The sequence below is a fragment of the Hyperolius riggenbachi genome, chromosome 6 (assembly GCF_040937935.1).
Source record: "Hyperolius riggenbachi isolate aHypRig1 chromosome 6, aHypRig1.pri, whole genome shotgun sequence".
Classification (NCBI taxonomy): Eukaryota; Metazoa; Chordata; class Amphibia; order Anura; family Hyperoliidae; genus Hyperolius; species Hyperolius riggenbachi.
In genome coordinates this window covers 78443624-78470791 of record NC_090651.1, presented here as the reverse complement: position 1 = coordinate 78470791, position 27168 = coordinate 78443624, and the positions used below count along the sequence as shown (strand labels likewise).

The 27168-nt window shown below is 42.9% G+C and overlaps 1 protein-coding gene across 15 annotated transcripts in view; it reads right to left on the bottom strand.

The window, feature by feature from the left end:
* MAST2 (microtubule associated serine/threonine kinase 2) overlaps positions 1–27168 on the bottom strand; it is a 292830-nt gene that overhangs the window by 151380 nt on the left and 114282 nt on the right. For all 15 annotated transcript variants that reach the window (XM_068239556.1, XM_068239565.1, XM_068239557.1 and 12 more), the window contains one exon: positions 13872–13903. In XM_068239556.1, the coding sequence (XP_068095657.1) occupies positions 13872–13903 (32 nt within the window). The remainder of the gene's footprint in view (positions 1–13871; positions 13904–27168) is intronic.

Below are 27168 nucleotides of genomic sequence, written 5' to 3'. Positions count from 1 at the left end.
TGTAGGTGGGTGTACGTGTGTATGTGTGTGTATATAGGTGTGTGTGTGTGTGTGTGTGTATATAGGTGTGTGTGTGTGTGTGTATATAGGTGTGTGTGTGTGTGTATATAGGTGTGTGTGTGTGTGTGTGTGTGTGTGTGTGTGTGTGTGTGTGTGTGTGTGTGTGTGTGTGTGTGTGTGTGTGTGTGTGTGTGTGTATAGGTGTGTGTGTGTGTGTGTGTATAGGTGTGTGTGTGTGTGTGTGTATAGGTGTGTGTGTGTGTGTGTGTATAGGTGTGTGTGTGTGTGTGTGTGTGTGTGTGTGTGTGTGTGTGTGTGTGTGTGTGTGTGTGTGTGTGTGTGTGTGTGTGTGTGTGTGTGTGTGTGTACTCCCCCCTCCATAGCACACAGCTATAGATGACAGTGGCCGAGGATGGACACAGACAGCCCCTCTTCTACTGGCTCCAGGGTAACACTACATTTTTTTGAAAGTGATGCTAATTTGTTATGATTATACCAAAAGATCCAAATGGTTTCACAACAAAAGACTCTGAGCCACTAGTATCCAATAAAATGTGTCAGCATGGTAGCATAGTGGTTAGCACTCTAACCTTGCAGCGCTGGGGCCTGGATTGAATCCCTACCAGGGCACTATCTGCACAGAGTTTGTATGTTCTTTCCGTGTATGCATGGGTTTACTCTGGGCACTCTGGTTTCCTCCCACACCCCAAAACATACAGGTAAGTTAACTGGCTTCCCCTTAAATTGGCCCTAGACTATGATACATGCACTATACGATACATACACAGACATGTGACTATTTTAGGGATGAGATTGTGAGCCCTTTGAAGGATAGTTAAGTGAAAATACAATATACTCTGTACAGCGCTGCGGAAGATGTCAGAGCTATATAAACACTAAATAATTATTATTATTATTAATAAGTGTCACTTTTAAAAATGCACTTTTAGAAAGTTGTTCTGATAAATCAAAATAAAAAAAGATCAGAAAGGGGGAAAACAAAGATAAAACTCATACAGAACCATCAACACCGCCACCCCCTGCAGGTCACTATATCTAACTGCAGGCCATTTGCACATCATAAAGTGTGAATGATTTATTTTGCAAACAAATAAAAGTACTTTTCCATTAGCCGAGCGCAACTGAGCTAAGTAATGTACCGATTCTATGTATTTTACTGGCCGTCTCGCTGCGGCCAAATGTATCAAAAGTGAGTTAATTGAATTAAATTAAGCCGGCGGCAATGTAACAGATAAACAATAGTACAAAACCTTGCGCTGCCTTACAGTCCACTATAATATCCACAAAGTTCCACCTTCTACCAGGCTTCCTTCGGTTTGTTCACCTCTTCACATCCAATGCACCTCAAATAAAATAGAAGCATAAAAAGTTCATCGCATAGATTGCCATACACCAGGAATCTTCCACCATCAAAAATCCCTGTGTGGTATATTAGGATTCACCGTCTTATTCGTGCTCCACCACCTCTATGGACCACCCTCACCTTTTGCTATGGCTGCCCCGACCTACATACAGCTAGCAACGCTTTATATCATCCAATCCGATCTTATACACTTCCCACTTCCTGCAATCTTATGGTGATGTCGCATATAAAAGAAAAGCAAACTTATCATAGTGTAGACCAGGCATTCTCAACCAGGGTTCCTCGAGTACTCTGCAGGGGTTCCTTGGCATTTTCCCCCATCGTGGGGATGTATAATGGAGCTCACTATAATAGGTGGTACTGTAACAAGCACTAAATTAGGGGCTTAGGAGGCAGTATAATGAGTGGCAGTGTAATGGGGGAGTGCAATAAACAGCCACACATACTTTTAAAGACCATGCCTCCTGCAAAATAAATGCAGGGGTTCCTCGAGATCAAAACATTGTTTGCGGGGGTTCCTTGAGATCCAAAAGCTATTTGCTGGGTTCCTCCAGGGTAAAAAGGTTGAGAAAGGCTGGTGTAGACTGCTTTTGAAATAGCCTTAAGGGGGGACACCACTACCAGTTAGTCACCGTGCCTGGAAACAGGGGGGGCACAAACATCCACAGCTGTGCACCCGTCACCAACAGGGACCGCGCACCTTATTGCTCTGCTGCCCAAACCACAGACAGCCTCAACCGCATATGTGCACAGCTCTTTACTCTATGGATGGTTCCCCTCCTGGTTTGTGGGTCCCTCACCATCAGCCAACAAACAGTCCACTGCAACTGGATGAGCTCATATAGTGTAAAACCATTTATTAAAACAAATAAAAGGAAGTAGCGCTACTCACAAACATGAGTTCAAACAAGCATATAGTAAAAATCCGAGGACGTCTCCTCCTGAGCACTGCAAACACCTCCTGTCCGTTAGGCCACGTGTCCCCCCATTAAAGGGAACCTAAACTGAGGAGGATATGGATTTTCCTTTTAAAATAATACCAGTTGCCTGACTCTCCTGCTGATCCTGTGTCTCTAATACTTTTAGCCACAGCCCCTCAACAAGCATGCAGATCAGGTGCTCTGACTGAAGTCAGACTGGATTAGCTGCATGCTTATTTCAGGTGTGTTATTCAGCCAGTACTGCAGCCAAAGAGATCAGCAGGACTGACAGGAACTGGTATTGTTAAAAAGGAAACATCCATATCCCTCTCAGTTAAGGTTCCCTTTAAGGCCATTTCAAAAGCAGTCTACGCTATGATAAGTTTGCTTTTCTTTTATATGTGACATCACCATAAGATTGCAGGAAGTGGGAAGTGTATAAGATCGGATTGGATGATATAAAGCGTTGCTAGCTGTCTGTAGGTCAGGGCCGCCATAGCAAAAGGTGAGGGTGGTCCCTATAGGTGGTGGAGCACAAATAAGATGGTGAATCCTAATATGCCACACGGAGATTTTTGATGGTGGAAGATTCCTGGTGTATGGCAATCTATGCAATGAACTTTTTATGCCTTTATTTTATTTAAGGTGCATTAGATGTGAAGAGGTGAAGAAACCGAAGGAAGCCTGGTAGAAGGTGGAACTTTGTGGATATTATAGTGGACTGTAAGGCAGCGCAAGGTTTTGTACTATTGTTTATAATATTTGAATATTAATGTGATATTCTTACCTATGCGGCGTACCTACAGGTGGGGGCAATAGGTTTATCTGTAGAGTGGAGCGCGCCAACGTTTTCCAGTCTTGGGAACCTTTACTAATGTAACAGATGAAGCCGCCGGCTTCGGCTCTGCCTACTCTCCTCCCCCTGCCTCTCTCCTATAGAATACTGGCAGCCGGGGGACACGCGTGTCCCAGAGAGTCGTTCGCCGCAAGAAACAAGCAGAGCGGGGAGGCTGCAGACATTGCTTCTGCCAGCACCCGCTCTGCAAGAACGAATGGCAGGATTTCCTGCCACGACGAACGACTCTGGGGGGACACGCGTGTCCCCCGGCTGCCAGTATTGTATAGGAGAGAGGCAAGGGGGAGGAGAGCGAAAGCCGAAGCCGGCAGCTTCATCTGTTACATTGCCGCCGGTTTAATTTAATCCAATTAACTCACTTTTGATACATTTGGCCGCAGCGAGATGGCCAGTAAAAAACATAGAATCGGTTACATTACTTAGCTCAGTTGCGCCCGGATAATGGAAAAGTACCCAAATAAATTACCTTTGCCTTTATAATGTTAAAGGTTCTTTTATAGAATGGATACAGGGAATACTTGAGTCATAATTTTTTTTGCTGCCATCTGTGTGCAGAAGAATGTACAGAAAAGATGCAAGTCCTGTTCTGGTGAAGCCGTGCCTAGGTCAGGAGTAGGACTGAGGTACAGGGCTTCCCAAGAGATGTGCAGCACTGATTCCAGTGGTGGGGGGGAGCAGCTAAGTGTAATTAATGGGAGAGGGCGCTGTGGATGTGTCAGGTAGATAACAGTACGCATATACAGATAAATACAGATGCTGCTGACAGTAATTCCAGATAATGAATACCTGCGTGCTGAGCAATTGCTGTGCATGTGTTTGCGCTCATAAAACAAGTTATTTTAATCCCCGCAGGGAACAGCTGTGAGCAGGAGACAGGTCAGATCATATATATTGCTGTATGTTGCCGGCATAGCGGGAAGCGCTGTGCCTTCCGCTAACTGGATTACACAGACACTAGTCTCGTTTAGGAGGCGGAGAAGGCCACAGAGAGCAACACTGGCTACAGGTTGACTTGTGCAGGTAGCAAAAATATTTGGTAGAATAATTTGGATAAAATAAACGGTACCCACTTGGGATTCTCAATGTAACTCGCTAGAAAAACAAAATATTAAGTATAGTAGTGTATTTATGGTTTTCAAATGCCTTTGAGAGCCAGCCAAAAGTGGTCCTAGAGAAAACTCAGGTGATGTAATCAAATGCAAATTGCCTGAGTACCCTGCTGATCTTCTGCCTCTTATGGCATACATGGGTCAATCCGCCCCGCGTCCCCGCTCTTCCACGCGGATCGATCCCCACTCGTCCCACCACGGGCGCTCCTAATCAGACGCTCTATTCCCCACTATTGTCCGCCGGCGGGGAATCTATCCGGCAGGTCATCGGACCTGTCGGATATCATCAATCGAGCCATCAGGCTCGATTGCAAAGCCTTGCCAAAATGCTGTGTATGCCCAGCATTAAAGGATACCCAAGGTGACATGTGACATGATAAGATAGACATGTGTATGTACAGTACCAAGCATACAAATAAGTATGCCGCGTTCCTTTTTTTTCCTTTCTCTGCCTGAAAGAGTTAAATATCAGGTATGTAAGTGGCTGACTCAGTCCTGACAGGAAGTGACTACAGTGTGCCCCTCACTGATAAGAAATTCCAACTATAAAACACTTTCCTAGCAGAAAATGGCTTCTGATAGCAGGAAAGAGATCAAAAGGGTGAACAGTACATAGATTTTAGCTCTGGCATACTTCAATGAATGTGTCATTTAGCAAAAATAATAAAACCGTTAAAACTTAAAAAGTAGATTTAAATATAAAACTGTGGAATATCTTAAAAAGTCATTTTTAGGAGAAGGAAATACAATTGTTTATTTCAATAGTTTATTTTCACCTTGCCTTGACCCTGAACAAGCATGTAGATCAGAAGTATAACTGAAGTTTGACCGGATTTGCAGCAAGTTTTCTTCCAGTGTGCAATTCAGACACATGACAGATCAATAAGACTGCCAGGCAATTGGTATTTGAAAGGGGATAAGCAGCCTCCATATCCTTCTCACTGGAGATGTCCTTTAAAGAGTAACTGTCAGGCTGCAGACGCTAATTCGCCATATCTGGACGCATATATCCGTCCAGATAGGCAGTGGTGCTGCAGCCGTGTGGTGCGCGCGATCGGGCGCGCGCCCGCGCGCGCCCCCGCTGCCTCCCGCTGCCCCCCCGATCAGTGAATGGGAATATAATTCCCATTCACCGATCCAAGTCTCCGGCAGAAATACCGACGCTTTCTCATCAGAGAGCGTGGTATTTCTGCCCCCAGGAAACAACTTCTCTTCATTTTAGTTCCTAGATGCGACATCGTTCGCATCTAGGAACTTTTTGAATGTGGCCATCTTGTGGCCAAATAGTAAACTGCACCCACATACCTGTACTGAATAAAAAATACATTATTTTACATCTAAAATTGGCTATTTACCTCCCAAACTAAAATTACCCAAATACATTTTTGTATTAAAAAAAATAATAAAAAAAATTACAATTAAAAAAAAAAAAACTACATAAATAGTTACCTAAGGGTCTGAACTTTTTAAATATACATGTCAAGAGAGTATCTTATTACATTTTTTAAAATTATAAGCTTGTAAATAGTGATCGACGCAAATTGAAAAAATGCACCTTTATTTCTAAATAAAATATCGGCGCCATAAATTGTGATAGGGACGTAATTTAAATGGTGTAATAAGCGGGACAAATGGGCACATAAAATACATGGGTTTTAATTACTGTAGCATGTATTAATTTTAAACTATAATGGCTAAAAACTGAGAAATAATGTTTTTTTTCCATTTCTATCTTAATCTTCCTGTTAAAATGTATTTACAGTAAAGTGGCTCTTAGCAAAATGTACTTCCTAAAGAAAGCCTAATTAGTGGCGGAAAAAACGAGATATAGATCAATTAATTTTGATAAGTAGCGATAAAGTTATTAGCGAATGAATGGGAGGTGAACATTGCTTGGATGCATAAGATTTTCGAAGCTGTAGGCTGAAGTGGTTAAACCTCTATTCTCCTGTGTTAAACAGTTTAGAAGGAAGCTCAAAAGCCATTAGTGAAGATAAACATTTCAGTTACCTTTGATGTGTGCTTATCAGCAAGTCTGTTATAGACCCATAAAGACGCAAGCCGCAGCTAAACTGCAAAGCATTCTGGGGCCCTCCCCTCGGCTGCTAATGAGACGTTACAGAAGCTTGTAATCCGTCTAGCTGTGTAGCACTGATAAATCTCGGGGCAGAGTACTCTGCAGGAGTCAGCTATTGTTCCTAGCCACATGGCTCATTAATATTCACTGCACACCGTGTTGTTCAAGAACGAGCTTATCTGTGATCAGGAATCAGGCAGGACATGACGACACATTTGGCTTCACAAACATGGAGCCTGCCATGAGCTGTCAGGAGCATCTATCTCTGCATATACTATATACAAATTCTGTGAAGTACAAACGTGGACAGTGAAATGCATATGTAATGTAAGTACAGCCAATCTTTAGCTACTGATATATGTGTTTATTTTCTCTGAGACCTTATACCTAACAGCTCCTCTTTAAGGCAACCAATGAAAATGTACTTAGCCATCATACTGTATACTAAGTTTAGACTCTGTAAGATTACTTCAGGATAACCCCGACTTTTCCCATGGTAGGATGAGGGGGTAGTCAGTGAGGATACATGATGAAATAGCAGCAAAACTGTTCTCAGTCTTGAAGATTCTAAGAAAAAAAAAATATTTCCTGTGCTACTGACCTGTCATGACAGGAGATGGAGGAAATTCCTAACAGAGATACAAAAAGCAATACAATCCAAAGGTTCTAATGGCTTGCCACTCTGGGACCTTAAACACTCAAGCATATATAAACTCCACAGCTGAACAAATGTTCTAGTTAGTAGACCTACACACTGAACTGTTGATGCTGGTACTGCAGGGACTGCACAGTATATTTACAGGCACACAATCAGCTGCACATGAGAGGAGGAAACTAGCTGGAAGAGGTTCTATAAAGGTAACAGATCTACAGATCTTGGAAGAGCATTAGAGACAGCTGTTCTTCTAATGAAGATATTTATAGCACTAAGTTGTCCCATCTGTACGGTCAGGTCCAGCACTGAAACCGGATTCTTGTATCGATGTGATAAGGGCTGAATGTAACCTCACACCGAATAACATTTTTAACCTCTTGTTGGACACACACACACACACTTCTTAGGGAGACAAGTGGGAGGTAGGAGACAATAGGCAACTACTTACTAAGGATGCCCAGATTTCTACCTTAAAGCGGACCTGAATGCAGAATTTCCTCTCCGCTCTAATAGATACACAACAGCATAATAACCTTTAAAGAAAAACATTTCTTTGTTGCAGCGTATACGTATACTGTAATAAATCTGCAGTGTGACTACTTCCTGCTTTCTTGGAAACAGACATGTTTACCAATGAGCTCTCTGCCATAGCAGTCAGCTGACAAAGCTGAGGGATCAAATTACTTAGTCCCAGATAAGCAATTTACTTAGTCACAGATGAGGGCGAATTATTTAGACATGCTAAACTCTATAAATACATACGGGGTGGATTTCTCTGCATTTTCCTTCTGTCCTGTGCAAAAGTTCAGGTCCACTTTAAAGAGAAACGCCGACCAAGAATTGAACTTTATCCCAATCAGTAGCTGATGCCCTTTTTTACATGAGAAATCTATTCCTTTTCACAAACAGACCATCAGGGGGCGCTGTATGGCTGATATTTTGGTGAAACCCCTCCAAAAAGAAACTCTGAGGACAGTGGTACTCCTGGCAGTTTCCTGTCTGTGAACCTTGTTGCATTGTGGGAAATAGCTGTTTAAAGCTGTTTCCAACTGCCAAAAAGGCATGCAGCAGCTACATCACCTGCCAACAGTAAAAATGTCACCATGTAATAAAATGTCAGAATGTAAATCAGGGATTTAAAAGATTTTACATGGGCAAACACTTACTAAATCATTTATACATAATTATTGTAAAAATGAAGCACTTTTTTTAATTACATTATTTTCACTGGAGTTCCTCTTTAAGTTGCTTGATAGCATGTGCTTTTGAATTGTACAGAATACCCAGGTAGCTCATGGTGACCCAAACCCCAGCTAGCTGGCTATTCTGTAGTACTGGTCCAAGCCATATCAATTCATGCCATACACTGATGAGGACCAGTAAGTCAGAAACAGGCTGTATGCATGTTGGGCTGATGCGACTGTAAAGTTATTAGCTACAGGCTCACTATACACCAGCGGTTTTGGATGCGCTGCCTTGCTTTCAGGGGCATAAAGAGATGTGAGCCTTACTTTCAGGGGCATGAAGAGGTGAATGCATATTCAGGAGTGGTGCATCATGGGAAACCATAGATGCACACTTAAAGCTGAATGAATGCAAATACCTTTGACATCAGTGACAACAAGTCTTCAAAGTTTTATACATACCTGGGGCTTCCTGCAGCCATATCCACCCGGATCACTCCCACGTCGCATTCTCAGTCTTCTCCATCTTCTGCACCGGGTCCTGTAAGTTCAGCCAATTGCGGCCAGTCTGAGCGAGTGCAGTGCGCTCCCTCCATTTCCCTCTGGCGGTGAATAGTACTGCCCCTTGCGCAGACTGGCTGGACTTACAGGACCCAGTGCAGAAGATGGAGAAGACTGAGAATGCGGCGTGGGAGCGATCCGGGTGGATGGGGCTGGAGGAAGCCCCAGGTATGTATAAAAAAACTTTGAAGACTCGTCGTCTCTGGTTTCCTTTAAGAAGGCTAAATTAACCACTTCAGCCCACAGGTGTTTTCACCTTCAGGACAAAAGCAATTTTTCCCTGTCAGCACTCCTCCCATTCATTTGCCAAAACTTTATCACTACTCATCACACGTAAATGATCTACATTTTGTTTTTTCGCCACAAATTAAAGTTTTTGTGAGCTTTAATTGTTTTCAGTAATTACTTTATTTTCTATGCATTTTGAAGGCAAATACACACACAAAAAAAGAAAAATACACTATTTCTCCAATTCCACCCCCTATAGTTTTAAAATAAGCAATGCTACTATAAATAAAACCCATCCATTGTATTTGCCCATTAGTCTCTGCTATCAAAACATTTAAATTATATTCCTAGTACAATGTATGGCAACAAAATATTATTTGGAAATAAAGGTGTATTTTTTTCTGTGGTTTATTTTTGTTTTCCATCAATTGTAAGCCCTTATCTACTAAAACTAATATAATTAAATCACTTCCAAAAACCCCTCCCACCTCCCCCAGTTACCAAGCAAATTTAAAATATTACAAAAAGAAAAATCCATTAATAGTTGCCTTAGAGACTTATCTTTTTTTTTTATATATCTATCTACGTGGTAGGTATTTACTGGTTTGTTTGTTTTTTAATACAAAATCTGTGCAGGGTAATTTCACTTTTTGCCACTAGATGGCGATAAACACTCCTTGGTTTACAATGCAGTGTTATAATGTTAACAAAGTAAAAAAAAAAAAAGTTACATTCTTATGAATAGACATGACCTCTGAGGTCATGTCCTTTCATCAAAGGCATTGAGATTGGTTCAGAGAAGCTTTCTTTCTCCTCCCGGCACGGAAAACCAGCACGGAAAACCGCCGGGGTACAACCCGGCGGTACCGCTGTTTGAAAACTTTGCCTTTAGCTGTGCCTATCTGGACAAAAATACTCGTCCAGATAGGCTTAAGTGGTTAAATTTTGAATTGTTAAACTATTTTTGGTCCAGAACCTTTTCCGCTTTGTAACAAAGGAATAAATCACTTGGAGGATTCTAAACTATCACATAGAAAATGCACATACACTGTGGGAAGAAAGGAGGTAATCCACATCCCACATGTAGGGCAGAACTGGGGATAAGCAGGATTGTCTAGAGAAGGTTTTACCCTGAGGTATGTAAGGGAGGCCCAAATAGGTTCTTGGGGACAATCCGCCTGCTGGACACACAATATATTTTCATGCATTTTTGCCAAGCACCGTATTATCAAAGCTGCATAATCCAAAGTAATTTGTACAAAGAAGCCTGAAGACTGCCACACAGAAGCAGTAACCAGGGCCAGCTGATACTCTGACAGTCGTGACGGGACTGGTGCCAGCGTGGTCTCCTGATAGAAAGTACTCTGCCGCTATACCTGGCCCTCATCAGGATGCTTTAATAAGGCGACACATATACTTTGAGATAAGTTTATTAAAATGACTTGCAGTATCTACGCAAGAAAAAAAAAGATAAAATGAATGTTTTACTGAAACTATGACTTTCTCAGACTTTTTTTTTTTGTCATGTCTAATTGGCTCACCACTCACTAAAAAGATCTGAACAGAGTACCAAGTTAAAGGTGGTTGTGTATCTAGTGATTTTGTGTGCCAATCGACCATATGATTCAATCATTTTAGATTTTAGGGAGCATTGAGGGGGAGGGGGGTTGGGCGGAGAACACACTTCTATGCTTAAATATATCGGAAATTGGTCTGTGGTGTATGAGCAGGCAACAGATCGCTCTCGGATCAGATTCAATCAGAGATCTGTTTCATGGTTGATCTGCCCATACATCCCCTGATATATGGCCACCTTAGATCTGGCTAGGACTTTAACAGAACTTTAACAAAAAGCTGCCAAACTTTCCAGACAGGAAAATACCTAAGTACCAAATGATGTACGTTTTGTTAATCATCATACAATTGTCACTGCCGTCCTACTAAAAACACAATGCAAAACAGAGATCTGCCGCCTTCGGTTTTGCAAAGCATTTTTAGTAAGGAGGCTTTTTGGTGCTTTTTAGCCCCTTCCACCTCTCCTAGGAGTTCTGGTTCATCATAAGCCTGCTGGGCAATCTGTAATTGCCTCTGTAACTTTTATTCTCTAGCACATCTATATTATACACCAAAGTCTGTACAGCATTGTCATGTGTACCAATGTCTGTATATCATGTACCCTTGTTGGTTTCTTCCTTTGCACAGAGCCACAGACGATGATGGAGCTATATACATCAACAATAATAATTAGTAAGGGCTAGTTCACAGTGCTTGGAGCGCTGCTAGCCCGCAATTTAAAGTCAAAATCTCGCAATTCAATAAAACGAGAATCACAGCGCAATCGCCCCTGAAACGCTGCAGTGTGAATGTATCCATAGGGATACATTAGTAGCAGCGCTTTGCTGATAGCTGGCGATCAGCAAAGCGCTGAAGAATTGCCAAGTGTGAACCAACACTAAGTTTTGTACCTGGAGCACTAAGATCTGTACCTGGACAGGGGCTTTATGATTATTGATTTGCAAAGCACAGGCATCCTCCGTGGTGCTGCAGAAACATTTTAGAAACAAAACAGGTAGACAAGCAACAGCACCACAGTTATATAGAACACCCTGTACTAAGTATACAGATACACAGACAAGACATAAGTACGGTAGATATAGCAATACAGGAGGCAGGAGAGAGGACTCTCCTCCATATCTATAGATCCGTAAGGGGATCTATAGACTCAAGGTAAGGGAAGTTGGTAAGCTGTATATAAGATGGAACTATGTGTTTTATGCTGAATGAAAGTTACACTGTAAGCCTTCTAAGCAGAAGAACTAATGTTCCCTCTGCAGTAATGTAATGTCAGGCATAAGGAAAGTTAAGTGTTTTCCATCTATGTTCACCGTGTCCCCTACAGGCTGTTCACAGGACTGTTCCTGCTCATTATTAGTGTGCAACTGTCCAGACCGCCTGCCCTACATCACTGCGGGACGCTGAAGGAATGACCTCCGCTCCAAAATGGCAGCTCAGGCCGACCTGCTAATCTTATTACAAGCTTATATTTTAATCAGATGCCAGTTTCACTCACCTGCTTGTTATTACCGGCCAGAAACAAACCATTTGTTCCAATTAATCCTGGCTAATTTACGAGCCTGACTGACCTGCAGGGAGCAGACAGGAATGCTGCCTTATTTGCTGGATCTCGTGGTAGAAACGGAATAAAATGTGGCTAGCTGTTCCTGTATGCAGCCCAACACAGAGTAATAGAATTGCTGGCAGCACTAAATGTTAAACCCAAAAGTGGATAAAGCAATTTAACAGTAATCAGGATAACAATAAAAAACAGCATTAAAAAGCAAAGTGTTGGACTGAATAGCTGTATCATGGGTTACATTTGCTTTTCACTGCAGGACAAATTACTTTCTGTCCACTCTGACTGTAGCTGCTGGGTGGGTCAGTCAGTATTGGCCAAAATAAGAACAACAGATGTCAGACTACATTTCCCAGAATCCATGCAAAGCAGAAATGATTCAGCACCTATCACTCAAAACAGTTCTAAAAATGAAGTAAATATGGCAAACCATATGTACATTTTCCCTTGCTGGCTGCTAGAAAGTTATGTTATTCATATACTGTAAAATCAACACCTAAACAGAAACTCAGAAAAAGAGTGAATTGTATCAAGGGCCATGTGTCCGGCAAGGTGGGACTTTGTGGTGCACAGGAAGTAGGTGGTGAACATGACCTCACCGCTGACCAAAAATAATAGCCTCAGAGCAGTTAAAGTGATCCTATAGTGAGAGTGATATGGAGGCTGACCTTTTCTTTAAAGCAGTTGCCTTGAATACCTGATGACCTTTATGGCTTCGGTAGGGTCTGAATCATACACCAGAAACCAGCAAGGAGCTACTGTGGTCAGACTTTAGAACAGTGTTCCCCAAAACCCTGTCCTCAAGGCCCACCAACAGTGCACGTTTTGTGGAAATCCACAGAGGTAATCAGCTCTGCTTTCCCCCAAAACTGGCCGTAGAAAGCAATGGACATATGACTATGGTAAAGATTAAACTGTGATCTCCTCCAAGGACAAATTAGTAACAAAACTATATACTGTGTAAAGTGCTGCAGAAGATGTTGGCACTATATAAATACTAGATCATAATCATGGCCATGTGCAAAGCTGATGTGGTCACTGCACCATCATGTAGCAGTCAGTCTTCTATTAGGGGATAATATGCCTGTGTAAGTGTGTTTTAAATAGGCAGCGTAACGACATATAGTAGAATGAGAAAGCAGTAAATTATTCAGTATACCCATCTTTACGGTAATCATCCTGGTTTCAGCATCGGAAACCCTTCTTCCTATATCTGTATATTAAATGTAACCATCCTAGGAATGTTAAGTCTAAGAAGATAAATAACTATACAGCTATAAAATATTTTCTCCCCCCCCCCCCCCCGGAAAATTCTAAGCCTTCCCCAACCCAGTCCCTCAAGGCCCACCAGCAGTGCATGTTTTGTGGCAATCCACAGAGGTAGTTAATCCGCTCTGCTGAGACACTAATTACCCCACCTGTGCATGTTTGTGGTTTTCTGCAAAACATGTACTGTTGGTGGGCCTTGCGGACAGGGTTGGGGAACTCTGTTCTAAGAGACCAGGTATGTTGTGTACTGACTTTAGAACTCTGAGTAAACAAACATTCTGCTAATCATCTGACTGTACTAAAGATCTCACCACCTGTGATAAAATTCAGAATGTAAATGAAGGAGCGGAAAGGTTTTACAATGGGCAAACGCTGACTAAATACATTTTTAATGACTATTGTAAATCAGCAATTTTCACTACAAGTTCTCTTTAACAAGACATGAAGTGGACAATCACACCACTCACTCAGCACCAATAGAAGAATTTTACTTACAAGCTTCCTCTTCGGGGGAGACTCAGTTCCTTCTGTAAGAAATGAGACAAAACAAGTTAGTATTTTTAAGAAAAAGGTTCTAGACAAAATTCTAAATAAATGTCTTTATTAGCTGGACATGATAATCATCCACTTTCCATGACTGGAAAAAAGAATGCAAAGCAGTTGAAGATGCAACCACTAGATGGCAGCATCATCAATACATTCTTCCCATCTCCTTGGGCCAGGAGGGAAAGACAGCTAAACCGGATCCAAGACACAAATGCCAAGTGGCTGGAGGGAACGTAAGACGATTAGTCTCTATGGCAGGATGCAGACTTGAAATACAGCTACTAACCAAACCAGAAATAAAGAATGCATTTACATGAAAGTTTTGCTGTGCAGATGTACGGCATCTACTGAGGAATTATGTCATCTGCACATCACCACTAATGTATCATGTCTCATACCAACAAATGCTTTCATTCTATAGCTACAGACAACATTTACTACACACAGTTCACACAATCAAAAGGAACTTACCAAATTCTGTATCAAAACAATAAAATTAATATCACCTCATGATTTGAGTAAAGAGAGTGGTTTTTTTTTATGTAGAGTCTGGGCTGTCACTTTGATCATTCCATCAAGTAAACTTGTGAGGCAAAGATCATCAGGAACAAAAAGCAACAGCTAAACTCCCAGCTGCATGCCAACTCAGGGGCAGGGAGGCAAGGAAGCCAGGATCAGGTCTGACTGCACCACTAAATAGACTTTTAAAGTATTTTCTTCCACTCTTTTGCTATTATTAATCATACTCAGTTTTGCCAAGTTTGATATGCCAAAGAGAGAGCAATTTAGATCCCAGGTGTACCACTACATCTGGATTCTGACAACCCCTAAGAAACCTCTGGCTTATACCCCCCCCCCCCCCCCTTTGAGACTTGGTGCAAAACCACATCTCTCCAAACAGGGATAGTTTCTTTTTTGAACCAAGCTATCTCTCATATTAGGGATATGCGAAAATTAGGTTAGGAAGCAGACGACAGAGTGACCCTAATAAGGGCCTGTACACACTGCTGTGCTTTTAAAATCGCATGGGTTTTTTTTAATCGCAAGGTCTTTTGAAAAATCATGTAAATAGTGAAGTCCTGTGCGATTTTTCTATTTTCATAAAGGCTTTGCGATTTAAAAATTGCATGGGATTTAGCGCAGCAGTGTGCACAGGCCCTTACTGTAGAAAGCTAAGCGAAAGCTGTTCCATTGTTACAACTCCATTTTTGGAGACTACATTTTGCCTCCTGCATCGTGCCTATGTGACCCCGCTAAGATAACTTCAAATTAATCCCTCTAACTCCCTGTGCTTTAGAGGTTGTAATCAAAATTGGCAAAATCTGGCATATATGGTGGGGTTGTAATAAAGCTCACAAGTTTTGGTTAGCTATTCACGCCCAGCTAACAGCTCTCATCCCGAACCCTTATCCCTATGATCCTACGCTTTATCTTCTGGGGAACAGGCAGAGGAAGATCTCAAACCACGTACATAAGTTCATTCAGAAGGTAGCAGCTGTATCTAGATGCCATTTTACAAGACACTGGTGACTATTACTATGGTTACAGAATATATATTGGTCAAGATGAATGATTAGACATCTTCCATAATGTGTGGTCATATTGGACGCTCCGCCACCAGGATAATCTAGGCCTGCGGCCTCTATTGCAGTTCTCGTAGTTCTTACCCCAGATATAGATGTTAAGCTATCTGATAGGATTCGGAAGACCAAACCTGTTCCACCTGTTATTTGTTACTCTTCGATTGTTTCTCTGTGTATATGTTTATTTCCCATTGTTTGTGAATATAAACTGTGTTGCACATTGTTTAATGTGTTATGTTTAGAAAACTTTGGATAGCCCCTGCTAGGGCACTTTTTTTGCAAAATGAATGCTACACTTTGTTTTTCATTGTGTGTATAACACAAATAAAAAAAACTCTTTAAAACTAAAGTTCTGGGCACAGTTGTACAGATATCATCTATAAACAGAGTAGCCAAATATTTCCCATCATTGTAAGATAAAGTGTTCTGAAACTGAAAGGCTTAAAAAGAGTACCAGAGCCTACGCTTGGGTACATAACATCAGATACTTACCTACAGAGAGGGAAGTTCGGGATCCTATTGATCCTGTGTATTCTAATGTCCCCCGACACTGAGCGCGGCCCCTCAGAAATTAGAGAAAATGCATGGTCGCTATTCCTAATGGAGCTCTTTTTCGTGATCCGGGGAAGCGCAATAGCTGAACCAGCCTGCCCACGCATGCGCAGTAAGCTGGAGCCGCGGGCTCTGTGGCACTGCATATGCGCGGGAGGGCTTGCACGCCTACTGTGCCGCCCACGGATCAGGAATAAGAACTGCTTTGCCTTGACCTGGAGGCGGGCCGCACTCTACAATGGGAGGGGGGGTTCTAGATCAGCGAGGGAAGCCTCAGTAGGATTCTGGGGCTTCCCTCTATTAAGGTATGTAATCCCGAGCTTCGGGTAGGGATCACTTTAAAAGACAACTGTAATGAGAGGTATATGGAGGCTGCCATATTTATTTGCTTTTAACCAATACCAGTTGCCTGGCAGCCCTGATTATCTATTTGGCTGCAGCAGTGTCTGATTCACTACAGAAACAAGAGTGCAGATAATCTTGTCAGATCTGACAACGATGGCAGAAACACATGATCTGCTGCATGCTTGTTCATGGTCTATGGTTAAAAGTATTAGAGGCAGAGGATCAGCAGGACAGCCAGGCAACTGTTATTGTTTAACTACCGGAGGACCGAGCAAGTACGAATCTACGTCGGGCAGGGGGCGTTGCGGTCCTAACCGGACGTAAACTCTACGTCCCATTGACCGCGTGCCCCAGCCCGTCCACGTCGCTCGGTCCGCTCTGCCCGCGCCGCAATCAGCTGCCCTGCCGCCTCTGTGACGGCAGAGCACTGTGAGCCAGGCAGGAGCCGTTTTCATTGGCTCCTGGCCCTGTCATTCATGTAAGCCGTTCCCATTGGCTTACATGAAGTGACAGGGTCAGGAGCCAATGAGAGCGGCTCCTGACCGGCGCACAGCGCTCTGCCGTCATAGCGACGGCAGAGAGAGCAGCCTGCGGCGTGGACAGAGCGGCGTGTACGGCGGGAGCAACGGTAACTTGCGGCGATTCGTCGGGAAGCGGCGGTTTGCTGGACCAGCACCCTCTGGTCCTTAAGGGGGCAGAGGGTGCTGGTCCAGAAAGGGTTAAAACAAAATAAGTATGGCAGCCTCCATATCCCTCTCGTTGCAGTTGTCCTTTAAAGTGCACCCAAACAGAGGGATATGAAGGTTTCCTTTTAAAGGATACCCGAGGTGACATGTGACATGATGAGATAGACGTGTATGCACAGTGCCTAGCACACAAATAACTATGCTGTGTGCTTTTTTTTTTTCATGCTCTGCCTAAGGGCTGGTTCACACGGGTGTCTGCTGAGCTTTTGCTTGGCATTGCGTTCAAACGCCAGCGTTTAAAAGCTAGCTTTTGAAGGCTTTTGAAAAGCGTTCAAGGCTAGCAGTTCTGGTCTCTGCTATTGTTTCCTCGCGTTTACTGCCTCTGAAAGCAGCATGTTGCTTTTGAGACTAGACTCAACGCTGGGATCTACTGCCAGGCTTTCATGAAAGCCTGCAAAAGCCAGCTCTAAACGCTCCCATTCACTTGCATGGGATGGCAGTAGATCCCAAAAAACGCTGCGTCTGAAACGCTGCGTTAAACGCCACAAAAACGCCCGTCTGAACCAGCCCTAAAAGTGTTAGGCCCGGTTTACATTGGTATTTTTTTCCGGATCGGAACCGGAACGTATACTGTACAAACGGAACGGATGCGAATGGATCCAACGTTAACCTATGGACCCATTTACATGCGTCCGTTGCTACGGATACGTTCCGGTCCACGGATCTAAAAAATGCTGCAGGCCCTAATTTTCCGGACCGTTCTGCCTAGCGAACGAATTCGGACAAAAAAATACTGCAGCATTGGGGCAATGGGAAAAGGAATATTTCTTCACACTAGTGAAGAAACGGACCGTTCCACAGGGGAGGGGGGCATGGGAGGGTGCAGCAGCCGGGCGGGTGGGTGAGGGAGGGTTTATACAGACCTTATTTTCAGTAGTAGCCGGTGGTAGAGGCTTCTGTCTTCTTCCACATCGTGTGACTACATGACGCTTCATGTGACTATGTAGTCACAGCGGAAGAAGAGGAAGCCTCAACCGCCGGCTACTACTGAAAATAAGGTATGTATTTGCTGAGTGAAAACGGATCCGATCAATCATTGATCAGATCAGTTTTCACTATGTGAACCGGGCCACGGACTAAGCCATCCGGATCCGGTGAAGCGGAGACCAGATCCGCTCACTGAATCCTTTTGGCTCAGAACGCCAATGTGAACTGGGCCTTAATCAGGTATGTAATTGGCAGTTCCTGTCTGAGTCAGGATTGGGTCAGACTACAATGTGAGCCTCACTGATAAATTACAACTAGAAAACACTTTCCTAGCAGAAAATAGCTTCTGAGAGCAGGAAAGAGAAAAAGGATCAATAGTTCATAGATTGTGTCATTGAATAGTGCAATATAAAATAAAACTGGAATATCTTGTCATTTTTAGGAGAATGAGGATAGATACAATTGTTTATTTCATTAGTTTATTTTCACCTCAGGTGTCCTTTAAACCAGTGTTTCTCAACATTTTATTGATATGTACTCCTTTTAAAATTCTGTGCTCACCAAGTAGCCCCTACCATAATACACATTATCACAAGTACTCCCTGACAAATATATATTTAAATTGTAGTACATTATAATTGGTTCTAAACAATGTCCAAGCATTTACTATTGCTTTTAATTAGATAAAATTCTACTTTGGTATTGTTTAAATAAGATTTATCATTTTCTAAAACTCTAAATTTGTTATGCTTGATTAACTATATCAAGCCTGAGTACCCCCTGGAACCATCAGAAGTACCCCTTGGGGTACACGTACCACACGTTGAGAACCTAGGCTTTAAACAATACCAGCTGCCTGGCTGTCCTGCTGATCCTGTGCCTCAGCCCCTAAAAAAGCATTAAGATCAGGTACTCTGACTGAAGTCTGACTTGATGCTTGCTTATTTCATGTATATGATTTAGACACTACTTCAGCCAAATAGATCAGCAGGACTGCCAGGCAATTGGTATTGCTTAAACGTAAACAAATATGCTTGCGTCCATAACCTCCTCAGTTTAGGTGTTCTTTAAAAATCTTGTCACATGAAGGAGCTGAACTGAACGAGTTCACAGCAAGGTCTGGACAGAGCTGGTGCTGCTGCTTCATTCAGCATCTTTATGAGGAACGGAAACAGTGTTGTCAGAAGTCCGCAACTCCTAAAAGTCTGTCTTATGGTGCCTACTAATAATCCAATCTTTGTCAAATCCTACTAAATCTATGTAATAGAGGAATAAACAGTAAATTCACTTTGAATGGATACTTTAGGTAGTTCCTCATATTGCACAGAAATGGTCAGATAGAGCAAGATTGAATCATTAGTGGGCACCTTTACATTTGTGATTCAGGATACGTTAAGAGTCTTATTTAGAAAGGGGGGGGGGAGAGAGTCCAGGAGGGGGCATGTAGAGATGAGGGAATGTAAGGATGATAGGAGAGGGAATCACAGCAAGCCTCCATCTTCCAGTCTGAATTTTTGACTTTAGCCAAGTCACATTTTTCAAGGAGTGATTATGGGGACCAGGGGGTGAGAGGAGGGGAATGCACAGAGGTATATGGATCCAGTATGAACATACCTCTGTGCTCATCTTAGGCAGCTTTGCCTCGGGTTAGCGGTGCTTAAAAATGCAGTTTAAAAATGCTAGTCCTCATATGAATGAATGGTATACTTTCAAATGACCATACTTACTGGCTTAACTAAACAGTGAAACAGAAACTGCCTCTCCTGAAGGAGGTATGTATGAGTGGGTGGGTAAATGGATGGATAAAGGGATGGGTGAACTGCTGGACAGAGGAAGGCATGCATGGAAAGATGGATGGAAGGATGGATGAGTCAATAGACAAAGGGAGAGATTGAGGAGTGACTGAATGGATGCATGGATAAGAGCATATAAATACCCAGAAAGTCAATTTTCATATCCGTAGAAAAAAAAAAAAAAAAAAAAAAAAGTGAACTTACTGGATGACTTGGTTACTGAAAAACTGATTTTCTGGCATCTTCCAGATATTAGCATCTAACACAAAAGCCGGGATAATAGACTCTGGTGAACACTGCAAAGGCCAGTGGATAACTTTACACACACTGACAGATGTTGCACAACCACTGCCACACGAATAAAGCTGTCACGACTCCAAGCTGAAGTGTTTTATGGCCAACACACACTAATAAGCAATTCAAGGTCTCGATAGGCCTATCATAAATAAAGCATTGTACACAGTATATCTCACCTGGAGGGGTCCAGTACCCCATGTCTATCCTCGCTGATGCTGCTGCACAAAGTGACAGCGAGAGACAGAAAATCCGCAGATTAACATTAAGGTCACTGAAATAATCCCTTCAACACGATAACACACTACTCTTCATTCTTTACACTTCTCTAAAGCAGCACATTCATAGTGTATGTCCCGGATGCCCAGGAGGATTCAGCCCAAAGGAGTTTTACAGCAGATGGTATAATTCAAGCATTTATTTCTTAGCAATAATTATAAAGATGCAGCCACAAAAACGGCCTGCTTCTAGACCAGGAGTGGGCTGGACTATATAGGATATTTTTAACCTCAAACTACTAAAGCGGTTTAGCCTATTGGTGGCATTGCAGGATATTAAGACTTGCCATATGGAAATCACTGAAGAGCAGGACATTAAAACTGTCCATGCAGCTTGGCTTGGTTTCATAATTACTACTCGCTATGTTATCTGTGCAGATGTGTGCCAACCTAGGATTTATAGTAGTACCCAGGTCATCTAAAGGTAGCCAATCACTTCCAATAAAATAAAGAAACATGAATGACAGTTGTGATGCCCATACATGGCACAATTTGTTTTGATTAGATAATGTTGTTCAATCATTCCGTTAGATTTAATATAAAGATTTTTCCAAAATGTCTGATCGGATGTTTATTGAAAAAAACAGGATAACAGTTCGTGTTAATTGTAGGGATCAAAACATTTTTTTAAATTTGGGCCACCCAAAGTGTACATATACCCCCCCCCCCCCCTCCAGGTGACAAGAGTTAAAGACTCACCTGTCCACCTGTGGCACTGCAAGTGCTTGTACCACATGACTGTGCATGAAGGGACGTCACTACATGAGCAGGCACTTATGGAGATGCCAAACATGAGTGCGCCATAAGTCGTGCCAGTGGACGGACACATACAGCTGGGGGGACAGGGGGCGGGGGTCTGTGTCGCAGCGTTATCGAGCGTGGTTACTGCCAAACCCCCGATTGAGCCCTTGCAGCCTAGATTTTTTTGCCATTCCCAATTGATTCATTCAACTGATTTCAGCTTGAAAAATCGATCAATCGTGCGGCCGTGTTCAGGACACCGATTCTCTTCAAATTCAATGCAATTGTCAAGTCATTATATCAATTGTACTGTAATATCGGGTAATACATGCTGGTGAGCCAGGCATGGAATGTTACAATAAGATATGAACATTAAAGGAATACTGTCGGGGTCAGGGAAAATAAGTTGAACTTACCCGGAGCTTCTAATGGTCCCCCGCAGACGTCCTGTGCCCGCGCAGCCACTCACCGATGCTCCGGCCCCGCCTCCGGTTCACTTCTGGAAATTCAGACTTTAAAGTCTGAAAACCACTGCGCCTGCGTTGCCGTGTCCTCGCTCCCGCTGATGTCACCAGGAGCGTACTACGCAGGCCCAGACCCAGGGTAAGTTCAACTCATTTTCCCCCGACCCCCCTACAGTATTCCTTTAACATTATTTTTTCCTATAGTGTAATGGATTTAATGGAAATCCTGGTTTAGGTTGGATGGCATGAAGAACTACAGCCTTCAGAGACAACACATCTCTGCAGAGACAGTGCAGAAGAACAGTCTGCTTTTTCAGCTCTAATTAGCCCTGTTATTTAGTATTTCTCAAAACTAAACAGTTTACAGACATCTGGAACAAAGACCAAATGGCCTCACATCAGAGCTTCCAGTGACTTAATTCTGACAGATATCACAGGCAGCATGCAGGGGTGACGTCATTCCATCCAATGCATATGCTGCGTAAATGCTCTTGTTATGCGTGTACGGCTCCCTGGACACACAATAATAAGACTTAAACATGGGAGGATTATTCCACTAACGATATTACAGTGGCAATCTGCTCCCATAAAAGCCACAAATCTAATAGAGTTTAGTTCTAAAGCTTCCACTCTCCCTGCTCAGCATCAACAGTCCAAAGCAAAACTCATTTATCCAGACAGAACTGGCATCTTGCAAGACTGGGGGGAGAGGCATGGAGAGCAGGAGGCTCAGACCAGATGCTCAGGCTACCTACCAACATAAGATGAAAGTCGGACCTACAAAGCACAATCCAGCATCTATCTTGCTGTCAGCAGCAATCACAGTACTGACATGCTTGCAAGTCTGTGTTTCCTTCTACAAAGATGGGAAAAGCAAATATCCTGTGGCATCAGAATACAATTGTGATCAGCTGGGAAAATTCAGTCAGACTGACTGGCAGCTGAAGCCAAAGATCATTACCTGATCTGACAGATGAAGAAAATAAGACAGTCAACTTATGTCTAAGGGCAGTTCTACATCAGGTTCCCTCTCTAGATCATTAAGGCTACTTCCACGCTATTTCCGTTGTGTAGTCAGAAAAATAGGATCACACCTCAAAAGTGATCAAAAGTAGCCTTGCATGATTTTCTTTGTGATGTGACACATGCAGTGTAGTATAGTCCATAGACTTCTGCTTGTACTGCACCCAGAACGGCGCACATCTCCCTGTAATGCGCTGCATGTATGTAGTGCATTATCCCGATGGAATGCAACAAACCACAAACTTGCCAGTGTGAAAGCACCATTGAAATAATTGCATCGCGTTATATTGTCCTGTCTGCCGCACATAGTTTGAAAGGAGTCTTAAATTAAGAAATCATCAGCCATCTATTTAGGACAGATATAAAAATCTTCACCCTTAGTTCATGGAAAAGCTCCTTCCAGGACAGGTTCTCTATATTTCTGGCTTCCTACACTTTACATAATCCATTATTTTCATGGAGACAAACAAGAGATAGATCCAGGGCTGTGGAGTTGGAGTCATTTATGGGTCCCTGGAGTTAGAGGTTTCATAAACTGAGGAGTCTGTGTCAGACTTTCGATCTCACTCCATAGCCTTGGGAGGGCTGTGGAGTCAGAGCAATTTTGGGTACCTGGAGGCGGAGGTTGCATAAACTGGGGAGTCTGAATTGGAGTCGGATGATTTTTGTACCGACTCCACAGCCCTGGATAAAACATCTCTCTAAGATTGTACTCTGCATTTTTTCTTTACTTCAAGTAGCCCTGAACCAGATATTTCACATACTTTAAATCCTATACCATACTTTAAATCCTATGTCACAGCACCCTCCACACCCTCAAGCGCCCCGTGGCCTCCACACTGCTCAGCCGTAATCTCCAACTGAGCAGAAAGTCAAATATGGGCGGGGAGGAAGTGGCAGTTCCTCTCTCCTAGTCCGTCCCTAGGAACACCCCCTTCACTCCCCGCTGATGGTTCCCAACATCTCTGTGTGTAACAGCACACTGCGCAGGAGAGCTGCGACTTGTGTGGGCTTAGGGAGATTGAGCTCGGAACAATAGTGCACTGATAGCTGTAGCAGTGCGGGGGCCACAAGAGGGTACGGATAGAGCTGTGATGTGTGACCCCACATAAATCAGGATTTAAAGTACCGTATGTTATATAATATCCAGTTCAGGTGTACTTTTAGTTTTTTTTTCTGCTTTGTGCACTAGCACTCACCCTTCAGTGTTACAACCAACCTCATATTTTAATTAGCCAGAGAGAATAAAAAGTGCGGCATCAGGACACTATGGAGGAGGCTATGTGCACCGGTACATCCATTGTTATATCAGATAACCAAATCCTCCTACTTATGTAATCACAGAAAATGAGCAGACTGACAATGACTGGCTGATCAAAATCACGTCTCCTTTATGTTTCCCACATCAGCTGATCCAAAGCAGAAGTCACATGTCATTGTGGTCAGTCAATCGAGAGACATAGAAGTTGATCATGGGTCATTTTGGCTTTTCCATTAAACATTCCTTTACGAGAAATTATGTACAAAAAAAAAATGTAGATATCTCCAACATAGAAGATGAGAGTTATTGGTTTCAATCTTGGGAATCTACACTTAAGGGGCCTATACACTCAGCCGATTTTCTGGCCGACCGGTCGATTGCAAATCGGTTGACCGATCGACCGATTTCGATTGATTTCAATCGATCTGGCAGGGTGAAAAATCTAGGTCGATCTGCTGAGATTGCTTATCATTTTGCATTGGCCCTAATGGAAATCTGATGGCAAAAAAATGCATTCAGATCGATTTTCAATAGATTTCAAACTGAAATCTATTGGAATTCTAATCCTAGAAAAAAAAAAAAATTCCTAAACATATCAGATAGATAAGAAATCTATCTGATGATCTATCTGCTGCTAATCTAACGAGTATATGGCCACCTTTACAGTACATTCTGCAATGTAGTACACACAAAGCAATATTTCCTTCCAATCAATCAGATATCCAATCAAAATGGTCTGATTGGCCCCACTGGTCAGAAGTAAATTCTTCCGCTGAACAACGGTAAATAACCAAGAAAAAAAAAATTAACTTAAAATCAGTATGATATAAAATATATATAAAAAAAAATAATAGTTATAGATCCTACACATAAAACATTCCTGCTGATATTCCCAAAGGCCTGAAAGACTTTGCCTGGCTCCGTTGGAATGATGACCTACTGGCGGTGTGTGTACATTGGTTTAGTACTGCTGTCACATTGTTTACTGATCAGTAGATTCACTGAAAAGACCAAGAGCAGTGTTCTCCCCAGGCACTTTTAACTGGGTGCTCCACCCGGCTAGTTTTGGTGAGCACCCGGCTGTTATCAGCTCACCTCCTCTTATGCTGTAAGCAGAATTGTGCACAGAAGCACTGGTCCTGCATTCTCTCATCTCGCCCCACCCGGCTACTTTTTCATGCCACCCAGCTCCATTTTCAAGCCACCCGGCTTGACTAGTGTTCTGGGGAGAACACTAGTGCCTGAACGGTGGCTGCAGGTTGGGTGGGGATGTTTCTCACCAGCAAAAGAGTACAAGAGTGTGAATAGCTGTTCCTACTCTAATCTAGCCATACTTCTCATTGCTTTCAAATGAGCCTCCACTAAACTCCTCCTGAACTCTATTTCACATTTCGCTCCTAGAGTGCAGCTTTCTAGCGAGAATGGTGGGGCTTGCAGGCACCGCAGGGTGCTTCTCACAGCCGCTCGGGGCAATAGGAAATATGTCCACAATGCTGGCACAAATATGGAGCCATCTGTAATATCATTTGCCTTGCGGCACGGAGTGAGGAGCACTTATTAATTCTCCGTCTCGTTACAGCAGATGGTGCAGCGGCAACACAAGAAAATCGCCAATTATTAAAGCGCACTTGTCATCTGTGTAGAGATCACCCAGGCAGTATTTACAGAGCCCAGCATCCAAAGGACAGCGAAAGGGCACATGGGAAGTTAAGTTAATCTTTAACATCAATAAAGTTTAATGTGAAAGCCTGAGGGAGACAGCACCACACGCAGACCTAAAGAAAGTTCTCCGCAGTGAGGGCCTGGTCTCACTAAAGTCACGTCAAAGACTGGAGCACAGATTGGACAAGGCAAAAGCGGCTGCCAAAGCAACCTGCCAATGAAACAAGGCATCTGAAGAACTCGGACTCCCAACAGAGACATGTTTTATGTATGAAAACGGAGGAATCCAGCTGAAGTGTCATCTATGTGCAGACCATGAACTGGCTTTCATAACCTCCCATGTAAAACCAAATACACAAACACACCTACCTGTTGGCTCAATAAATAAAAAAATCAAAGAATAATATTTTTTTTTCTTTACATTTTCAAAGTTGAAAAAATAGGCTGTAGAATTGGCAAGGCCTTATTCTCACCATTTTTGGATTGCAAGCAATTAAGAAAATGCAAGAACAGCAGCCAGTGTTGATGGTCCCATCAGTGTGAGAAGATTTTTATCAAATTGCAACCAAACTGCAGGCACAGTTTTTGATGCAATTGCTTTTCTGTCCTATTCACAATAACAGAAAGGGGATCTGTTAGCACACAGTTTTCATGTGCAATTTTCAGGTTTGCGTGCCCTAAAATTGCTTTTTTCTATGAGAGGGAGGTATTTTTGCACTTATACACAATTTTGTATTTTGTGGCAGAACAAGTAATTGGAACTGGGTGCAATGTGTGGGAAATAAAGCAGGTGGTCATTCGATTATTAAATGCAGGGATAAACGCACATATGGAATATGAACATTCTGCGATTCCTGAGCGGATGCAGCAAAACGTGTGCAAATTCTATTGCATCTTCCTTCCGACCCAAATCTGTCATCTCTTTCCTCTCCAGGACTTTGCGCAAAGTGGCTTATTTTGGTGCTGGTTCCCAGAACAGGTACAACCCACCTACATCAAGGAAGCAGACATTGATGACGGTGCGTACACCCCCTCCAGATTAAGCCGGTGGGAGTTATCACTGACTGATTGAAAAGACTATACATAGCATATAATGTCAAGTAAGGGATTGCCACAGAAACTGCCCATGACAGACTGATGTATATGGGGGTCAGCACAACAATAAGACAGCAGAGTGTAGAAAGTAGAACATCAAAACATCCCACTGTCTGTGACGAATATACAGCACAGTGGTCCAACAGCCAGTGTAATATGGGTTTATCTGCTGTTGCTTTATTGAGGATCATAAACAAAGAGGCAGAAACAGCTTTGAGTGTTGGGGAATCTCAACATGAACAGTTGGAGCGTCTATTTATAATGCCTCATTCGCGTCATTCAGAATCAGAATTTGCGGAGGAACAGACAGATTGGATCCCACATTTATGTCGCCCTGACACCGGTACCAAGCAAGAGGCAGCTTTACCCGGATCAGCTGATAGCTGCGTAATGCTGATTCATGCTGTGTTCACAATAGCCGAGCCATCCAGAGTCAATCGCTAGCGGCTCACATGAATGGGTGCTTGTTCTGGAATCAATCC